General features: G+C 42.6%; 1 protein-coding gene across 1 annotated transcript in view; it reads left to right on the top strand.

The window, feature by feature from the left end:
- Window positions 1-13,652: 13,652 nt before the first annotated feature.
- LOC139750049 (probable glutamate receptor) overlaps window positions 13,653-21,224 on the top strand; it is a 28,847-nt gene continuing 21,275 nt past the window's right edge. Inside the window, exons 1-4 of the mRNA XM_071664387.1 lie at window positions 13,653-13,721; window positions 14,254-14,365; window positions 18,755-19,011; window positions 19,196-19,294. Of these exons, the coding sequence (XP_071520488.1) occupies window positions 13,653-13,721; window positions 14,254-14,365; window positions 18,755-19,011; window positions 19,196-19,294 (537 nt within the window). The remainder of the gene's footprint in view (window positions 13,722-14,253; window positions 14,366-18,754; window positions 19,012-19,195; window positions 19,295-21,224) is intronic.

The following is a 21,224-nucleotide window of genomic DNA, read 5'->3' as shown; positions in this document are numbered from 1 at the left end:
ACTCAAAATCTTTTTCAGTCCATCTTTCCACCTCCAATTAGGTCTCCCACTTCTCCTCGTTCCCCCCACCTCCGACACATATATCCTCTTGGTCAATCTTTCCTCACTCGTTCTCTCTATGTGACCAAACCATTTCAAAACACCCTCTTCTGCTCTCTCTCAACCACACTCTTTTTATTACCACACATCTCTCTTACCCTATTATTACTTACTCAATCAAACCACCTCACACCACATATTGTCCTCAAACATCTCATTTCCAGCACATCCACCCTCCTCCACACAACTCTATCCATAGCCCACGCCTTGCAACCATACAACATAGTTGGAACCACTATTCCTTCAAACATACCCATTTTTGCTTTCCGAGATAATGTTCTCGACTTCTACACATTCTTCGAGGCTCCCAGAATTTTCGCCCACTTCCCTACCCTATGATTCACTTCTGCTTCCATGGTTCCATCTGCTGCCAAATCCACTTCCAGATATCTAAAACACTTTACTTCCTCCAGTTTTTCTCCATTTAAATTGACTTGACCCTCAACCCTACTGTACCTAATAATCTTGCTCTTATTCACATTTACTCTCAACTTTCTTCTTTCACACACTTTACCAAACTCAGTCACCAGCTTCTGCAGTTTCTCACATGAATTAGCGAACAACAACTGACTCACTTCCCAAGCTCTCTCATCCACAACAGACTGCATACTTGTCCCTCTTTCCAAAACTCTTGCATTCACCTCCCTAACAACACCATCCATAAGCAAATTAAACAACCATGGAGACATCACACACCCCTGCCGCAAACCTACATTCACTGAGAACCAATCACTTTCCTTTCTTCCTACACATACACATGCCTTGCATCCTCAATAAAAACTTTTCACTGCTTCTAACAACTTGCCTCCCACACCATATATTCTTAATACCTTCCACAGAGCATCTCTATCAACTCTATCATATGCCTTCTCCAGATCCATAAATGCTACATACAAATCCATTTGCTTTTCTAAGTATTTCTCACATACATTCTTCAAAGCAAACACCTGATCCACACATCCTCTACCACTTCTGAAACCACACTGCTTTTCCCCAATCTGATGCTCTGTACATGCATTCACCCTCTCAATCAGTACCCTCCCATATAATTTACCAGGAATACTCAACAAACTTATACCTCTGTAATTTGAGCACTCACTCTTATCCTCTTTGCCTTTGTACAATGGCACTATGCACGCATTCCGCCAATCCTCAGGCACCTCACCATGAATCATACATACATTAAATAACCTTACCAACCAGTCAACGATACAGTCACCCCCCTTTTTTAATAAATTCCACTGCAATACCATCCAAACCTGCTGCCTTGCCAGCTTTCATCTTCCGCAAAGCTTTTACTACCTCTTCTCTGTTTACCAAATCATTTTCCCTAACCCTCTCACTTTGCACACCACCTCGACCAAACACCCTATATCTGCCACTCTGTCATCAGACACATCAACAAACCTTCAAAATACTCATTCCATCTCCTTCTCACATCACCACTACTTGTTATCACCTCCCATTTGCGCCCTTCACTGAAGTTCCCATTTGTTCCCTTGTTTATGCACTTTATTTACCTCCTTCCAAAACATATTTTTATTCTCCCTAAAATTGAATGATACTCTCTCACCCCAACTCTCATTTGCCCTTTTTTTCACCTCTTGCACCTTTCTCTTGACCTCCTGTCTCTTTCTTTTATACATCTCCCACTCAATTGCATTTTTTCCCTGCAAAAATCGTCCAAATGCCTCTCTGTTCTCTTTCACTAATACTCTTACTTCTTCATCCCACCACTCACTACCCTTTATAATCTGCTCACCTCCCACGCTTCTCATGCCACAAGCATCTTTTGCGCAATCCATCACTGATTCCCTAAATACATCCCATTCCTCCCCCACTCCCCTTACTTCCATTGTTCTCACCTTTTTCCATTCTGTACTCAGTCTCTCCTGGTACTTCCTCACACAAGTCTCCTTCCCGAGCTCACTCACTCTCACCACTCTCTTCACCCCAACATTCACTCTTCTTTTCTGAAAACCCATACAAATCTTCACCTTAGCCTCCACAAGATAATGATCAGACATCCCTCCAGTTGCACCTCTCAGCACATTAACATCCAAAAGTCTCTCTTTCGCACGCCTGTCAATTAACACATAATCCAATAACGCTCTCTGGCCATCTCTCCTACTTACATAAGTATACTTATGTATATCTCTCCTTTTAAACCAGGTATTCCCAATCATCAGTCCTTTTTCAGCACATAAATCTATATAATATATATATATAATATATATATATATTTATTCATTTATTTTGCTTTGTCGCCTTCTCCAGATCCATAAATGCTACATACAAATCCATTTGCTTTTCTAAGTATTTCTCACATACATTCTTCAAAGCAAACACCTGATCCACACATCCTCTACCACTTCTGAAACCACACTGCTTTTCCCCAATCTGATGCTCTGTACATGCATTCACCCTCTCAATCAATACCCTCCCATATAATTTACCAGGAATACTCAACAAACTTATACCTCTGTAATTTGAGCACTCACTCTTATCCTCTTTGCCTTTGTACAATGGCACTATGCACGCATTCCGCCAATCCTCAGGCACCTCACCATGAGTCATACATACATTAAATAACCTTACCAACCAGTCAACGATACAGTCACCCCCCTTTTTTAATAAATTCCACTGCAATACCATCCAAACCTGCTGCCTTGCCAGCTTTCATCTTCCGCAAAGCTTTTACTACCTCTTCTCTGTTTACCAAATCATTTTCCCTAACCCTCTCACTTTGCACACCACCTCGACCAAACACCCTATATCTGCCACTCTGTCATCAAACACATTCAGCAAACCTTCAAAATACTCGATTCCATATTCATTTCAATTCCACCATTTGATTCAGCAACTCCCCTTCCTCACTTCTCACATGAACATTTCCACATCCACCTTTTTCTTTTTCACCTCCTTGCAGTACAATTTCTTATTTTCCCTTATTTCCTCTTGACTTTCTTCCAGAATCTTCATGCACTCTTTCTTCGCTTTCCTATATCAGCTTCTTAACATTCTACTGACACATCTTATATTCTTCCCTTCTCCTTTGCTGATCTTCTAGTTGTACATTCCTTTTGTACAATGTAACATATGATTTTTCTTATCTTTCACAGCATCTCTAATTTCATCTGTCCACCATGAATTTCCCTTTTTATTCTTATATCTCACAACCTATCCAACTTTACAACCATTAACAGTTTTTCTTGAATCATTTTAAACACTTCATTCATGAATGACTGCATCCATACATTTACTGCACTTCCATCTAAACTTTCAGTCATCCTCCTTTCATGGTCCTCCTTGCATTCTTTCTGACTCATCACATACCACTACTTTTACCTCTCCGTTCTTCCTTACATTAGTAGGTAGTAGTCGGTAGGCAGGCAATGACCAGGGAGTTATATTACCAGTACTTCCTGCCTGGGTAGCAGGAGGGTTTGTGACAGCTGCATAATGAGCCAGCACTTCAGCGGTTGTCATGTTGCTCTCCTCTGATGCAGGTAGATATCTTTTCTTTCTGCTTCACCCACATGTGGATTACTGGCATTCTGTTCACAAACACACAGTCTCTCCTTGTGACACATAACACTTGACAACACTCCACTCACACAGCTCATTCTTCATAAATTTAGATTTTCCTTTGTTGAATGCTATGTTCTAGCCCTGCCTTTTGGCAAAATACAAGGAGCAGTAGATAAAATAGTAGGTAGGGGATTAAAGTGAGTGCTCAAATTACAGAGGTATAAGTATGTTGAGTATTCCTGGGAAATTATATGGGAGGGTATTGATTAAGAGGGTGAAGGCATGTACAGAGCATCAGATTGGGGAAGACCAGTGTGGTTTCAGAAGTGGTAGAGGATGTGTGGATCAGGTGTTTGCTTTGAAGAATGTATGTGAGAAATACTTAGAAAAGCAAATGGATTTGTATGTAGCATTTATGGATCTGGAGAAGGCATATGATAGAGTTGATAGAGATGCTCTGTGGAAGGTATTAAGAATATATGGTGTGGGAGGCAAGTTGTTAGAAGCAGTGAAAAGTTTTTATCGAGGATGTAAGGCATGTGTACGTGTAGGAAGAGAGGAAAGTGATTCGCTCTTAGTGAATGTAGGTTTGCGGCAGGGGTGTGTGATGTCTCCATGGTTGTTTAATTTGTTTATGGATGGGGTTGTTAGGGAGGTGAATGCAAGAGTTTTGGAAAGAGGGGCAAGTATGCAGTCTGCTGTGGATGAGAGAGCTTGGGAAGTGAGTCAGTTGTTGTTCGCTGATGATACAGCGTTGGTGGCTGATTCCTGTGAGAAACTGCAGAAGCTGGTGACTGAGTTTGGTAAAGTGTGTGAAAGAAGAAAGCTGAGTGTAAATGTGAATAAGAGCAAGGTTATTAGGTACAGTAGGGTTGAGGGACATGTCAATTGAGAGGTAAGTTTGAATGGAGAAAAACTAGAGAAAGTGAAGTGTTTCAGATATCTGGGTGTGGATTTGGCAGCGGATGGAACCATGGTAGCGGAAGTGAATCATAGGGTGGGGGAGGGGACGAAAGTTCTGGGAACATTGAAGAATGTGTGGAAGTCGAGAACATTATCTCGGAAAGCAAAAATGGGTATGTTTGAAGGAATAGTGGTTCCAACAATGTTATATGGTTGCAAGGCATGGGCTATGGATAGAGTTGTGCGGAGGAGGGTGGATGTGCTGGAAATGAGATGGGTGGTTTGATCGAGTAAGTAATAATAGGGTAAGAGAGATGTGTGGTAATAAAAAGAGTGTGGTTGAGAGAGCAGAAGAGGGTGTGTTGAAATGGTTTGGTCACATGGAGAGAATGAGTGAGGAAAGATTGACCAAGAGGATATATGTATCAGAGGTGGAGGGAACGAGAAGTGGGAGACCAAATTGGAAGTAGAAAGATGGAGTGAAAAAGACTTTGAGTGATTGGGGCCTGAACATGCAGGAGGGTGAAAGTTGTGCAAGGAATAGAGTGAATTGGAACGATGTGGTATACCGGGGTTGACATGCTGTCAACGGATTGAACCAGGGCATGCGAAGCGTCTGGGGTAAACCATGGAAAGTTCTGTGGGGCCTGGATGTGGAAAGGGAGCTGTGCTTTCGGTGCATTATTACATGACAGCTAGAGACTGAATGTGAACGAAAGTGGCCTTTGTTGTCTTTTCCTAGTGCTACCTTGCGTACATTTGTGGGGAGGGGGTGGTTATTTTCATGCGTGGCAGGGTGGCGATGGGAATGAATAAGGGCAGACAGTATGAATAATGTGCATGTGTATATATGTATATGTCTGTGTGTGTATATATATGTATACGTTGAGATGTATAGGTATGTATATTTGTGTGTGTGGATGTGTATGTATATACATGTGTATGTGGGTGGGTTGGGCCATTCTTTCGTCTATTTCCCTGCGCTATCTCGCTAACGCGGGAGACAGCGACAAAGCAAAATAGATAAATAAATGAATAAGGAACATTTAGGTTGAAGTATTAGGTAGATGCATTAGGTAGAAACGATTGGTAGGAACATTAGGCATAAGCATTAGGTAGTTGTAGTCCGTAGGAACATTAAGTAGGAGCCTCTGCAGAGAGTGGACTAGAATTGCCCTCTGCTAGTAGCCTGTTAAGGGTAAAGCATTAAAGCCTAAGAAGTGGCACTGGAGTTTACTAGTCATAGAGACACTTTAGCTGTGGCCACCCCCTTGAGGGAGTTACAGAAGGGAACAGGCATCAGTGATATATAAAGATAGATCTTCTTTACATTTTACTTTGCTTCACTGTGACCTTCAACTCTACAAGAACTGTGTAATGGTCAGAGTCTCTTACCACTCTGCTTCTAGCACAGCCTTTCTCAACCTCTCATCCACTGCCACACTGTTACTTAAACCCTTTTGTTGTTCTCTTCCATCATTTCTCACCCATATATTCCTGTGGATCATCTCATGCTGAAGGTAGGTGTTTGCAAGGAATAATTCCTTCCCAGCACTGATATCCACAAAATAATTATCATTTTCATTTACTGGAATTGTGAAGTATGTAAGGGTATATGTGGCTTTGAATATGAAGATTTTGTTAGGTAAGGATGGAATGGAGTGCTCTGGAAAAAATTGAATGACCCTATAAATGGGTTTGAGAAGGAGAGAAAGGTGATTGTAAAGGGTGATATGAATGCAAAGGTGGGATGTGATGAAATTAGCTAGTTGGTAAATGTAAAATGCCTATAGTAATTGATAATGGAAGTTTTCTTTTGGAAGTCTTTACTGAGAGGGGTTTATTCGTTGACACAATATTTTTCCTTGTAAGATGATCCACAGATATATGTGGATGAGAAGTGATGGAAGAGAAGAACAAAGTTTTGATTGACTATGTGGGAGTGGATGATAGGTTAAGAAATATTTTGTTAATGCTAGAGTTGAGAGGATTCTTTGGAGATTCTAACTATTTTGCATTTTTTATAGCAGTGAGGATCAGGAAGAAGTGGGGGTATGGCTTAAGGGTGGAGAGGTAAAAGTGGAGGCATGGTGTAAGGAAAAATGGAGAGGTAAGAGTGTTAGCAAGTGAGAAGATAAATCAGAATGCAAGGAGTTTGACAGAAGGGTGACAAGAAGTTTACACGGAAGTGCAGCAAATATAGGGTTTAGTCATGTGTGAATGAGGTGTTTAAAATGTTTAGAGAAAGACTGTTAAAGGTTATAGAATTAGTACTTTTACACAATGTTGTGAGATATAAGAATGAAAGGGTGGACAGATGACATTAGAAATGCTGTGGAATAAAAGACAATTCTACAACATCTCTCAGTCATCTCTGATCACCATGGATCTTTGGTAAATGTGATTAAAAGTATAGTGTTTGAAAGGAAACATAGGAAAAGCATAGATTGTGTAAAACCCTATAGATTGAAAAAAGAAAGAGTATTAAACTGTGTTATAGATATGAATGGAGAAAGACTGGAAGAGGTGAAAGATTTTAAGTACTTAGAACTATCTTTGGTAAGTTTAGTAATTTGGAGGAAAAAATATGGAAAAGAGCAGTGGACAGAAGAATCAATAGGTCCCTTCATAGAAAAATGAAGGATAGATATGTATGGAAGTGAAGAGAGGATTGAGGGAAAGTTTAGTCCTCCAGACCCTGACATATGTTACTGAAACATGGACATGAAATGAGCCAGAGGTGGAAGAGGACTGGGGGGAGTGAAATAGTGGAAGAATACATGGAATGATGTATGTGAGGGAGGCATTCAAGGTGCTCCAAAAGAGAGGTTCTCAAGCCCTCCAGTGTTTGGAGAAGATCTATCCCAAAACTTCATATTTCTTTATGTTGTTTCAGGAAGTTAAGAGCAGTGTACTATGAATGTTTTGGAGGGTACTATTGTATCCAAGGAGGAATCATGTGTCTTCCACTTTACATCAATAGGGCCTCAGAATTGTGGGTCCCTCCACTCTACATTAATAGAGCCTCAGAATTGTGGGACCCTCCACTATGCATCAATAGGGCCCCAGAGTTGTGGGTTCCCCCACTCTACACCAATAAGGCCCCCTTTAACTTGGCCTCAAAGGAGTATAACTGCGGGTGGGTCATTAGGGATCTCCTGAACACCCACTCCTTATAATCCATGTCGGCCTTTGTCCAAGTCTTCTTAATTCAAAGAGAAGCAGCATTGTTATGCTATCCCAACAAAATAGTGCACCAAATTGTACCCTATAATTTCTACAACCTTGGGTACATATTGAAGTTGTTCCTCATTCTTTCAAGAGATCTGTTTGTTAAATGCCTTCATTTCTGTATGGAGTCTAGATCCTGCATGCTGAGGCTGCTACAGAGGTTAGAGGAAACAAACTGTATTTTGGTTTTATCTTTTTCCAGATATTTTCCATCACAAGGTAAAACAAGCTCAGCAAATTCAAAGGAACAATGTTTTCATTAACTGAACAGTGCACAGGCACCACTATCACTGCTCCTGTGTGCTCTCTGCTTGTGCGCTATCACTGAGGCCTAGACCTATGGTATGTTACTGGCTGCTGCTTCTCACAGCTAATTTTTTAAGACCAGCCAGATGAGGGTTAACTGTTAGGATATCTCCCATCTCCAGAGAGCAAAGTTCTGGAAAACTCCTTTTGTTTTTCCCACCTTTAAGAGTCAGCTGTACAAGCAACTGTCATTTGTTTTTTTTTATTCAATTTCTCATGATCTTGATTTTTCCTTTCATTTGAGGTGGCTACAATTCGGGCATGCTTTTACCTATGCCATGTCAGTTTCTGTTTAAAAAAAATAGACAAACAAAAGACTGTGATTCATCAAAACTCACTACAGCCCCCTTTTCCTCCAAGGGCTTAAGAAAATAAAGATATTGATAAGACCCTCCCAAGCCCCATTACTCAACTAAACAGGGCAAACAACATAGTAAAGGACACTTTTGTGGATCCAGAGGTTCGTCACACCTCAAGCCCTCCCCTTACAATTTTTTCTTAGCAATGAGACATCAACAAAGAGCAGTGGTTAGGTTGGAAGACAACTTCAGGAGTTCCAGATGTCCTGTAGGCCATCAATGTCACATGGAGAGGCCTCTGACGGCAATGGCTGAAAGTCACTCCCTTCTCACTTGATCAGAATGGACTAACCTTGTCCCTTCTTCACACTGGATGCATTAAGGAAATGAAAAAAGAAAGTGGATCACTGAACCTACTTATGAACAGGTTCCACCTTGATACCTCTTTCCCAGTGAAGAGAATTTAGAAAACAGGGGATGATTTTGGAACAGCACAACTTCAATCTGCTCTTAGTCTGCAAGCACTTTTGAATGATAACAATAAACACCATCAATCAGACTCTAGCTAAAGATGTTTAGATATGTTCAAAGATATCTACTGGCATACTCCTGTGAAAATGTGTTACAGGAAATTCTTTTCTTCCAGGTCGTTCATCATGCATGGCAGTTCCTCTTTGACCTGAACATCACTCCTCATGTGTTTGTGAGATTGATCTCAGTCATCATGCAGTGAGTGTTGTCACAAAAAACATTCAACTTCAAGATGACAATGATGACATTCTTATGGCTCTTTCTGCAAAGGAATGTTTAATGCACACCGCAATAGCCTTATACTTGTCCAACTAGCAGGCTTCCACATGAATGAGAAGAAATCCCATTGACGACTGCTCAACACTTCTGATAACTAGGAATAAGCCAGGATACCCACTTCATCTTGTTTCATCTTCCTTTGGATGAGGTTCAGAGGTACATCATACGCACCATCTAGTTCATGGATGCTGGTTTTAACTTCACCTTACGGCTAGAAGTGCTCCTCAAGAATTTTGGTTTCACAAGTCTCTGCACCAAGTTGGCAACACTAAAAGCCAAGAGAGCATTATTGTAGCTCCATAGATTCTTTTCCACCGACCAAACAGACAGTAATTTTGAGGATCCCAGAACTGATCCCTTCAGAACTAAGGTAGTTGACTCAACCCCTCAACCTCAATGCTCTGGCCAGTTGGGGAGCTCACCTCAGTACTGTCAGTTTTGGGCAAGTGCTTTGAACTCAAGGTGGACACTGCATCCCTCAGCAGGCCATGTCATAGCCAGAAGTTAGATGGCTGGTTAGGATGAAGGTGAGACATTCCCTTATTGAAGGTGGCAATGATGATGAGGGGCTTCAGTACAGGGAAACATACAGGGAGAATTTAGATGCTCATGGAAATGGGTGACATGTAGGTACAAGTTTCTCAGGTGCATACAAGAGAACTTCCAGCATGGGCATGTAATAGAATATAAAAGATCTAGATCTAGTTAGGTCACACCATCACTGCCTGACTGCGTATGGAAATAGAACGCATCAAATATGAAGGAAACTTAGGAAAGAGTGACCATGTAGTACTTGATTTTGACTGTGGTGGAGGAGGAGGCAAACAGGGGATTAAAAGCACAGGACAAGAAGAGAAAATGCAATTGTGGCAACTTTGTAGGGATCAAGTTATCTGAGAAAGTGGTTTGGGGATGTGTCTTGCAACAAGAGCACTATAATGTAGACAGTTTTGTGAAATCTATCACAGAGTTAGGTCATGAGCACCATGGAACACTGAAAGAGGACAAAGAATGTAGTGGAAAGAGGCAGGATTCAACAAATGATACTGTAGCCAGCCAGCATTAGAAAGATACAGAGGAGCAAGGAATGAGTGGTGCAAGGTATAAAGGGAGAAACAGAGAGGATTAAAAAAAATAGTTATTAAAGCAAAATATAACCCAAAGCTTTTCAAAAAGTTGATCAGGAGCAAACTATCAAGTAAAGAACAACAGTTAGAGTAAGGAACTCAGGGAAAAGAAGTCTTCAAGAGAACAATGAAATGTGTGAGGAACTAACTGATGAATTTAAGTGATTTCACAGTGTAAGATCTTACGCCAAGGCAACGATATATTAAAGTGAGTAATAAGGCTAATAGGATGTTAGGGTTCATTAATAGAACTGTTAGCAATAAAACTCTTAGAGTATTGTTGCAACTTTATCTTGCGTTGGTGAGACCACATTTAGATTATGCGGTACAGTTTTTGGCTCCATACTGTGCAGTTGATACATTGTTTAGAGAGAGTACAAAGGCGAATGATAAAAATGATCCCAGGAATTAGAAATCTCACTTATGAAGGAAGGTTAAAAAGACTGAATTTACACTCCGTTAAGAGGAAGAGGGCTAGAGGGGATATGATAGAAGTTTTGAAATGGGTGAAGGGCATTGAGAAAGGTAACATGAATAAAGATCTTAAACTGGTGCCACCGGATAGACAAGAAATAATGGATTTGGATAAAAAAAAGACAGAGTCAGGTCGGATGTGGGTAAATATTGGCATTCGATAGCGTTAATCATAACACTATCGAGAGGGCCATGCCATATCGGGGAAGGGGATTCCAGCCCCAGTCAGGGTTTACATAATGTCGAAGTATGACCGAGCCTCCACTCACATCGACAGCAGCGGCGAAATGCCGGAAAAAAAATTAAAATGACTCGTGGGGTCAGACAAGGTGACCCCTTGTATCCCATTCTGAAGGAATCGGGCGTGGGGATTGGATTTGGTGGCCGGAAGGTGTCACTGCTTGCGTTCGCCGATGACCTGGTTCTGATGGAAAGGACGACCATAAACATCATGGTGGAGACTCTCGCTTGGGATGGCCTTCTGGTGAATCCGGGAGAGTCGGTCCCTCAGTATTGGAGATCGATGGCAAACGTAAGACTTGGTACGTCAACAAAAACAGGACGTTTCAAGTCTTGGGCTGCGCTATCGGCTCCACGGACGCTGAGGACGACTTACAAGTACATTGGCGTTCTCGCTAGGGCAGGAGGCAGGTGAAAGTCCTATGCTGCCTTGCTAGATGAGGGGGTCAGTAACATCACCAGAGCCCCTCTAAAACCCCAGCAGAGGATTACGATCATCGTGGACGTTGCTCATGCATCGCCTGGTGCTGGGGAAGGTTTATAAGACGCAATCAGCGCGCAGAGACAGGCAGGTTAGATAAGAGGTTCGCCGTAGGATCCGCCGGCCCCATGACGCGACCTGCGCATACTTCCACTTGACTGTGGGGGATGGTGGGCTTGGGATACCAGATTTCGTTTCGACCGTCCGGCTGAATGAACAAGCCAGGTTTGAAAAGTTGCTTACCTCGTCTGAGCCTGTGATTGGCGGCGGTCCAGGAACATGCAGTTATGAGGAAACTGCAGAGTTGGGCCCCGCGTATATCGCTGGTCGGGAGGTAAGCAACAAAACCGAACGCCATCACGCGTGGAGGTTAAACTTGATCAGTACCTGTGATAGGAAAGGTTTCGCTCCATCTGCAGCCGTACCTCAGGTTAGCAGATAGGTTACCAGTGGGACCCGACTCATCACGAGTGGTGATTACGTTAAAGCCATCCTAGTGAGGGAGGCGCTTTACGTATCCCGCCAGGGCTGCTAGAAGCTGACCTAAGAACTTCAGCCTCTGTGACATCTGTCAAAAGTCCGGTTAGCTTGGGCATATCGCCCAGGTATGCCCACGTACCCACGGAAGTAGAGTGAAGCGGCACGATAATATCAGTGCCTTTTTGGCCGGCCGGTTGAGGCAGAAGGGTTACTACGTGGTGTGCGAGCCTCGTATCCTTATTGCGGGGTTCCTTAGGGAGCCAGACATCGTGGCTTCCAAATGGTTAGAGACTTGTGTCATAGATACGCAAATCTCTGATGTTTGCTTCTCACTCTCAGCTGCACACAAAAACAAGTGCAGCTATTAAGGCACCCCGGAAGTCCTTCAGGGCGTACGGGATCTTGGCAAAGACACCGTGCGCGTAACATCAGCCACTCTGAACTGGCGAAGCGCATGGTGTCGAGAGAGTGCGAGTGTTCTCAGTGGGGGTAGGACTTTCCTACCGGGACCTAGAGGTGTGCTCTGTGAAAGCCCTAACCTGAACCCATTCCCTTTACAGGATGTGGTCCAAGTGCACAGGTTGAGATCGGTATCCTGCCTGTAACATCAGGCGTCGGCCCTCGGGCTGGCGTGGTTGCTCTTCCCTTGTGAGCTCGTGGGGGGGGGGGGGGGGATTTGCTCGTCCCCCAAAGGCTACCATGGCGGGTACCAGTTCCCGATGTTGGTTTGAGGTGGCGGGAGAGTGGACGTCTTGGCAGGGCAGGCTTGCGACTTCCGTTCGTCAGGCCGCACTGGAAGGTGTGCGGTGCTGGGGGGTGACTCTTTCTGTGGTAAGGTAAGGTCATTTGTCGAACCACTTTCCCTAACTGCCAATGTCTCTCCTTATTTCTGCCTTTGCTATCCAGTCTAGCTTGTTGTCTTCCTCTTGCTGATCTACACACCTCCAACTAACAACTTATCTCTATCTACACTTAGTTAGTACCCCTTGCACTGTAGTTAGCCTCTTTTCCAGCACCTCCCATCACTAATTAAGAATTGAAGAAATCTAGTTTTAAACGTTTCGAAGGTTGGTTGACGTATTTATGGGTTCAGGTGGTTGGTTGTAGGGTGGACAGACTCAGGACCTGCCTAGCATGGGCCAATAGGCCTCTTGCAGTGTCCTCACTTCTTATGTTCTTGTATAGAACCACGGCACTTGACTACCAAGCTGTAATTTGATTAGTCTCAAGAATGAAGGACTGGCTGCTGGGATGAAGAAGAAACATTTCTCTCCACAAGGGGAGGACAGAAATCTCAAAGAGGTATTTCTTGCATTCTGAAAGCAACAGTGAACCCGTAATCTTCAATTGTCTTGCATGCACCTCAGATAGAAATGACCACCTCCAACTTGTTGAACGGTTGGCCTACTCAGTGGACGTGGCTGGCTTCCTGAGCGCTGCAGAAGCCTCATAGAAGAGGATCTGGGGCAGGAAGATAAGGTTAGCTAAAGTATATATAGAAAATATGAGATTGTCATGACTGGGGTAAACAACTGCCCGCCCCGTCCCTGTGTGGAAGGAATTTTTATATCAACAACGTAACAAATTTTTTCCTAGAGCTCCACCTACGGAAAATAGTATGAGACAAATTGTTTACTGCCAAATACTGTGATTGTATTTTGGTATACGGATATGGAGATATACAGCAAGCCGTTCACATCTTACATCAAGGCCAAGAATAACAGACGCTTCTCGCGTTTGGTAACTACACTGGTAACGTAGACAGTGGAAAGCTCTGTTATGGATGGAAGGATAAAACAGCCATATGAAAAGTAATCAAGAGAAATGTTAGAAAATATACAGAGGTACTTTTATAGGGTAAGAATATTAGGTGAATGAAAGAACACACCACACACACGACAAAGAATGAAAAAAAAAGTAAAATGAAGATTAAAAGTGTGGAATTGCCTCCCCGTACAGTACAAACAGGTGATCAAACTTGGTTGATTACATAGTATGATGAATATCTCGGGGGGACATGATAGTATATAAGGAAGCCACGATTCCCCCAGTAGTCATTGATCGGCTCACTCCCAAGCAGCACGTACACTGTACCTTTGACTTGCGGGAGGAACCACACATTATCACTGTCAGGCAAACGACTGAACGAATGGAAAGGTCGCGTTTCATTCTTTCATAAGACGATTGAAACGAAAGAATGAGAACTAACTGCAAGAGGAAAATGGAGGTACAGATTGTATACGACGCTGTCATGATTGTGGTGATGGTGCAGATTTTCATTTCGGGAGCCATGGACGTTGTTCCCTCGGCTGCTGGCGATGCTAGGCTGGTGGCCGACTACGTCCAGTTCTACGACTTCAAGCAAGTCTACGTTATTGATGGAGGTTAGTTATAAGTGTAAAGTCTTCCATCTCCTGGGAAAGTGAACAGCAGATCCTACTCTTCAGTTTGTCCACGGACAGCTGTCTCTCTAGGTTTACGTTTAACATTACTAACCAAACTGTTGTAACACCGTGACAGGCATCAAGACCATCACGTAACACCAGACTTGTCACCAAAATTATCACAATATTAGGCTCACCAAATTAAAGCTAAGCGCTTAACCTGGCTCAGCACAGTAACACTTGATTATGATTACGCTCACCACAGTAACGCCTAACTCACCACAATAACACTTGATCATATTATGCTTACCACAGTAACACTTGATCATATTTATGCTCACCACAGTAACGCGTGGCTCACCACAGTAACACTTGATCATATTAATGCTTACCACAGTAACATCCAACTCACCACAGTAACACTTGATCATATTTATGCTTACCACAGTACCACTTGATCATATTGTTTACCACAGTAACACTTGATCATATTTATGCTTACCACAGTAACACTTGATCATATTTATGCTTACCACAGTAACACTTGATCATATTTATGCTTACCACAGTAACACTTGATCATATTCATGCTTACCACAGTTACGTCCAACTCACTACAGTAACACTTGATCATATTCATGCTCCAGTAACACTTGATCATATTTATGCTCACCACAGTAATACTTGATTATATTTATGCTTACCACAGTAACACTTGATCATATTTATGCTTACCACAGTAACACTTGATCATATTTATGCTTACCATAGTAACACTTGATCATATTCATGCTTACCACAGTAACATCCAACTCACCTCAGTGACACTTGATCATATTCATGCTTACCACAGTAACATCCAACTCACCACAGTAACACTTGATCATATTTATGCTTACCACAGTAACACTTGATCATATTTATGCTTACCACAGTAACACTTGATGATATTTATGCTTACCACAGGAACATCCAACTCACCACAGTTACACTTGATCATATCTATGCTTACCACAGTAACATTTGATCATATTTATGCTTACCACAGTAACACTTGATCATATTTATGCTCACCACAGTAACACTTGATCATATTTATGCTTACCACAGTAACACTTGATCATATTTATGCTCGTCACAGTAACACGATCATATTTATGCTCACCACAGTAACACTTGATCATATTTATGCTCACCACAGTAACGCGTGGCTTACCACAGTAACGCGTGGCTCACCACAGTAACACTTGATCATATTCATGCTTACCACAGTAACATCCAACTCACTACAGTAACACTTGATCATATTTATGCTTACCACAGTAACACTTGATCATAGTTATGCTCACCACAGTAACGCCTGGCTTATCAAAGTAACACTTGATCATATTTATGCTCACCTCAAATAACGCGTGGCTCACCACAGTTACGCCTTGCTCACCACAGTAACGCTTGACTCACCACTATAACGCCTGGCTCACCACAGTAACGCCTGGCTCACCACAGTAGCACCTGGCTCACCACAGTAACACTTGATCATATTTATGCTCACCACAGTAACGCCTGGCTCACCATAGTAACGCGTAGCTCATCACAGTAACGCGTGACTCACCACAGTAACACTTGATCATGTTTATGCTCACCACAGTAACGCCTGGCTCACCACAGTAACACTTGATCATATTTATGCTCACCACAGTAACGCCTGGCTCACCATAGTAACGCGTAGCTCATCACAGTAACGTGTGACTCACCACAGTAACACTTGAATCGCAAGAGGAGGAAAGGGGAAGGTTGGGGTGGGGATGTGCTTGAAGGAGAGACGCTTCTCACCAAACTATAAAAGGAATCCCAACCTAATCATCCATGCATGGCGTGTGTGCTGAACATAACGTGTGGGATCTGGAGAAGGCATATGATAGAGTTGATAGAGATGCTCTGTGGAAGGTATTAAGAATATATGGTGTGGGAGGAAAGTTGTTAGAAGCAGTGAAAAGTTTTTATCGAGGATGTAAGGCATGTGTACGTGTAGGAAGAGAGGAAAGTGATTGGTTCTCAGTGAATGTAGGTTTGCGGCAGGGGTGTGTGATGTCTCCATGGTTGTTTAATTTGTTTATGGATGGGGTTGTTAGGGAGGTAAATGCAAGAGTTTTGGAAAGAGGGGCAAGTATGAAGTCTGTTGGGGATGAGAGAGCTTGGGAAGTGAGTCAGTTGTTGTTCGCTGATGATACAGCGCTGGTGGCTGATTCATGTGAGAAACTGCAGAAGCTGGTGACTGAGTTTGGTAAAGTGTGTGGAAGAAGAAAGTTAAGAGTAAATGTGAATAAGAGCAAGGTTATTAGGTACAGTAGGGTTGAGGGTCAAGTCAATTGGGAGGTGAGTTTGAATGGAGAAAAACTGGAGGAAGTGAAGTGTTTTAGATATCTGGGAGTGGATCTGGCAGCGGATGGAAACATGGAAGCGGAAGTGGATCATAGGGTGGGGGAGGGGGCGAAAATTCTGGGAGCCTTGAAGAATGTGTGGAAGTCGAGAACATTATCTCGGAAAGCAAAAATGGGTATGTTCGAAGGAATAGTGGTTCCAACAATGTTGTATGGTTGCGAGGCGTGGGCTATGGATAGAGTTGTGCGCAGGAGGATGGATGTGCTGGAAATGAGATGTTTGAGGACAATGTGTGGTGTGAGGTGGTTTGATCGAGTGACGTAACGTAAGGGTAAGAGAGATGTGTGGAAATAAAGAGAGCGTGGTTGAGAGAGCAGAAGAGGGTGTTTTGAAGTGGTTTGGTCACATGGAGAGGATGAGTGAGGAAAGATTGACCAAGAGGATATATGTGTCGGAGGTGGAGGGAACGAGGAGAAGAGGGAGACCAAATTGGAGGTGGAAAGATGGAGTGAAAAAGATTTTGTGTGATCGGGGCCTGAACATGCAGGAGGGTGAAAGGAGGGCAAGGAATAGAGTGCATTGGAGCGATGTGGTATACCGGGGTTGACGTGCTGTCAGTGGATTGAATCAAGGCATGTGAAGCGTCTGGAGTAAGCCATGGAAAGCTGTGTAGGTATGTATATTTGCGTGTGTGGACGTATGTATATACATGTGTATGGGGGTGGGTTGGGCCATTTCTTTCGTCTGTTTCCTTGCGCTACCTCGCAAACGCGGGAGACAGCGACAAAGTATAATAAAAATATATATATATATATATATATATATATATATATATATATATATATATATATGTGTTAGTAAACTTGAAAAGAAGCCTGACGTGCGAGTATTCTCTGTCGACCACCTCCAACCTCTCGAGAACAATCTGCAAAACCTGAAATTCACTATTGAAAATTTCATGCATTATCGAGACAAAGGATTTTTTTTTTCTTTTATTGATACGAAGGCCAGACTTATGTAACGCACATTAGTCTCCGACTACGAGCAGAGCTGCAGGGAAGTGTCAGGGAGGCAACGTGACACAAATCATGCCAAGGTACTGATCTCAGTGAAGTATTCCAGAACATACATGAATTACACTGGCCGACGAACCTTGTCTTGTGCAACCTTAGCATGTCCCACAGTAGAGTGACTTTAAGACATGTCCACAGTAGGGTGACTTTAAGACATGATCACAGTAGGGTGACTCTAAGACATGTCCACAGTAGGGTGACTCTAAGACATGTCCACAGTAGGGTGACTTTAAGACATGATCACAGTAGGGTGACTTTAAGACGTCCACAGTAGGGTGACTTTAAGACGTGTCCACAGTAGGGTGACTTTAAGACATGATCACAGTAGGGTATCTTCAAAACATGTCCCTAGTAGGGTAACTTTAAGACATGTCCACAGTAGGGTAACTAAGACATGTCTACTGTAAGGTACTTTTAAGACGTCTCCAGTATGGTAACTTTAAGACAAGTCCACAGAAGAGTAACTAAGACATGTCCACAGTTGGATGACTTCAAGACGTCCACAGTAGGGTAACTTCAAGACATGCCCACAGTAGAGTAACTAAGACATGACCACAGTAGAGTAACTAAGACATGACCACAGTAGGGTAACTAAGAAGTTAAAGAAAAACTCCGAATGCATAACCTGAGAGCACACATATCATAACGATGTTCCGGAATATAGAACAAATAATAGTAACTTAATGTTTAAGTTCTATACCAACTTATCATTATGCTAGAAATACTGTTTTGTTGTTGTTGCTTTGGTGTACAAGTGATTTATGAGTTACGCATAATGACGAAACAAATCAGTCTGAGGGCATCAGTTACTATAAATCAAGGGCCAGGATTGCACACAGGTCATAACTCAGCCCAATGGAAGGTTGGTGGTGGTGATGTGGTGAGTGTTAACACGCTAGCTAACACGACGGAACACTTGTCTTTTCTCTTACAGGGTCTGGAGCTGGTCGGTCCCCGGGGAGCATAGTGTGGAATCCATGGACTCTGCAGGTGTTATCACTGCTAGTTACCCTCCGCGCACCTCACGTGTCTGTGTTAGCAGACAGGAAACTGCCAGGCCTCGCCCCTGCCGCCCATGGCGAGAGCAGAGCGACGAACATCAGTGGTCAACTAAACCAGTCCTCCAAATCCTCCAGCGAGCTAGTAGTTCAACGGATACTGACCCAAGCGGATCAAATGCTGTTTCTACAGGTACAGTATGCCATGACGAGCGCTTACACATGTATGTCAACTCCCACCACATGAAACACTGGCGAACTATGACCTACATGACTCTCCCAACCATCCAGGGATTAGATAACTCTGCTGCACGTATTGCTACTAACTCAAGTAAAAACTCTTTGTAAACTCAATTTCCTTTACTCAACACCCGCAGGTTTTCCAGGATCGGGAGTCGGAGTTGAGTTGGCTGCTCGTGTTTGGAGGCGAGATACCAAGCTACCTCTCGCGCATATACTTTCCTCTCAACAACAAGGTAAGAGACGCCTGCCCGTGGCGGTTGGTCGTCGGTTGACGTTGTGTTAGACAGTAATAGTGATCAAGTAAACAAAGGCACAGGATGTTCCATGGAGTGGTAAGTGGCAGAGAATGACTCCTCTGTTAAGACGATGGAAAATGACGTCTGTTAAGGTAGTATTGAATGTCTCGTCTGTTGAGATAGTATAAAGAGATTCATCTGTTGAGGTGTTAGACAATGACTCACCTATTAGTGTGGTAGAGGATGACCCATCTATTAATGTGGTAGAGGATGACCCATCTATTGATATGGTAGATGATGACCCGTCCAAGGATTGGTGGAGGAATTCTACGCCAGAAAACCTTCACGTCAGAAACGTTTACGTTTTCCAGGTGTCAGGGTAGATGATGTTTGTGGTTGTGTTAACGATGACACGCGTGTTATATGTCATGTATGCACGACGTACTGAGGGAGAGTTGGGAGGAAATATTTTTTCGACGTTTCCAAGATAGAACTAATAATATGATTACAGGAGTTTTCTTAGGATCAGCACCGGAAATGTCATCTTATGTGAAGTGTTCATTCTGAATAAATAATCATAAAAGACAAATGAACCTTTGTTTTCAGGAAGGAGTTGAGTTGAACAACTTGTGGCATCATTTGTTCCTGCAGTCTGGTATGTTTATGCAGGATGGACTACACCTGAATGAAGTGGGAGGTGCACGTTTTGGTAAGCTGCTCCTGAGTGAATCTACCCTGGCGTTGTGGTCAAAATACGCAGCCCATGTGGAGCAGATCCATCCCCCTATGCAAGTGCTCATCGTATTAAGTCTCAGTCTCATCTGAAAGTATTTTATGTTTACACTCGCAATATACACAGTGAAATTTCAGAGGTAGAAACAACAGCGTTAGAAAGAAATTATGATGTGATCGCCATTTCCGAGTCTTGGTTAGATATCAACAGTAGAGATATCCTCGCTGAATACGTGATACCAGGGTTCACTCTGTATGACAGGGATAGATGAAACAGAGTTGTGTCTTGCTCTGTGTTATAGTTCCTTCTATTCCCATAATGAATGTGTTGTAGCCGTTGAGGTTGTTGACTTCATTTTCATATAAATTAAAGATAAACTCCGCACGAAAATAATGATAGGAGCAATTCACAGAGCCTCGCCCAGACATGAGAGGTAGACGAAAGATTTTATGAACCGTCAGCAGAAATTTGTAATGAACAGGATTCTATATTGGAAGATTTTAACATACCGGTATCTAGTAGGAGAATCCCTTTCCAGTAGCTCCGGATGTGTGACTCCACCTAAATTTGCTTGATAGTGCCGGAGTCCAATTAGTCGAGAAACCTACCCACAACGAACATAGATTTAGTTTCAATTGCAAATAATTTAATTTATAATGCTGAAGTTTTAAGAATAGTTTGGTACAGATGATCACCAACAAATTGCTTTTAAGGACACTTTCAGCACTGGCTTGTCGTAATGTTAGTCAGCATGACAGTCCCGAAAAAAAATACTCGATTTCAAACTTACATATTTTGGTGATCTTTGTATTACTCTTCACAGGCAAACCTGGAAAGATATGGTCAATGAAAACGATATGAACGTAGCTCGGAAACCCTTCAGTAAAACTTCAAAGCAGCAGAGGAAAAATACGTGGCAGTGCGTAGTGCGTGACGGTCTATTTCTGAAACGAAGCCAAGATGGTTTCCACCATCTTGACAGATGAAATAAAAAAGTGCCTAATGTCTAAGAATATAGATCACAAGAAACTCAGAGATACGTACCAATAACCAACATGGTAGGATGAATTATGTAAATTTGCACAAAGAAATTGAAGGACATACATAAACTTTAACATGAAGCGTACATTGCCGAAAATAGCAAAAGAAACCTGGTGTTTTTAAGTTAGAAGCAAGAAGATCACTACCTAGTAA

This window comes from Panulirus ornatus, chromosome 9 (assembly GCF_036320965.1).
Source record: "Panulirus ornatus isolate Po-2019 chromosome 9, ASM3632096v1, whole genome shotgun sequence".
NCBI classification, from domain to species: domain Eukaryota; kingdom Metazoa; phylum Arthropoda; class Malacostraca; order Decapoda; family Palinuridae; genus Panulirus; species Panulirus ornatus.
This window is presented reverse-complemented; position numbering and strand designations above follow the sequence as displayed.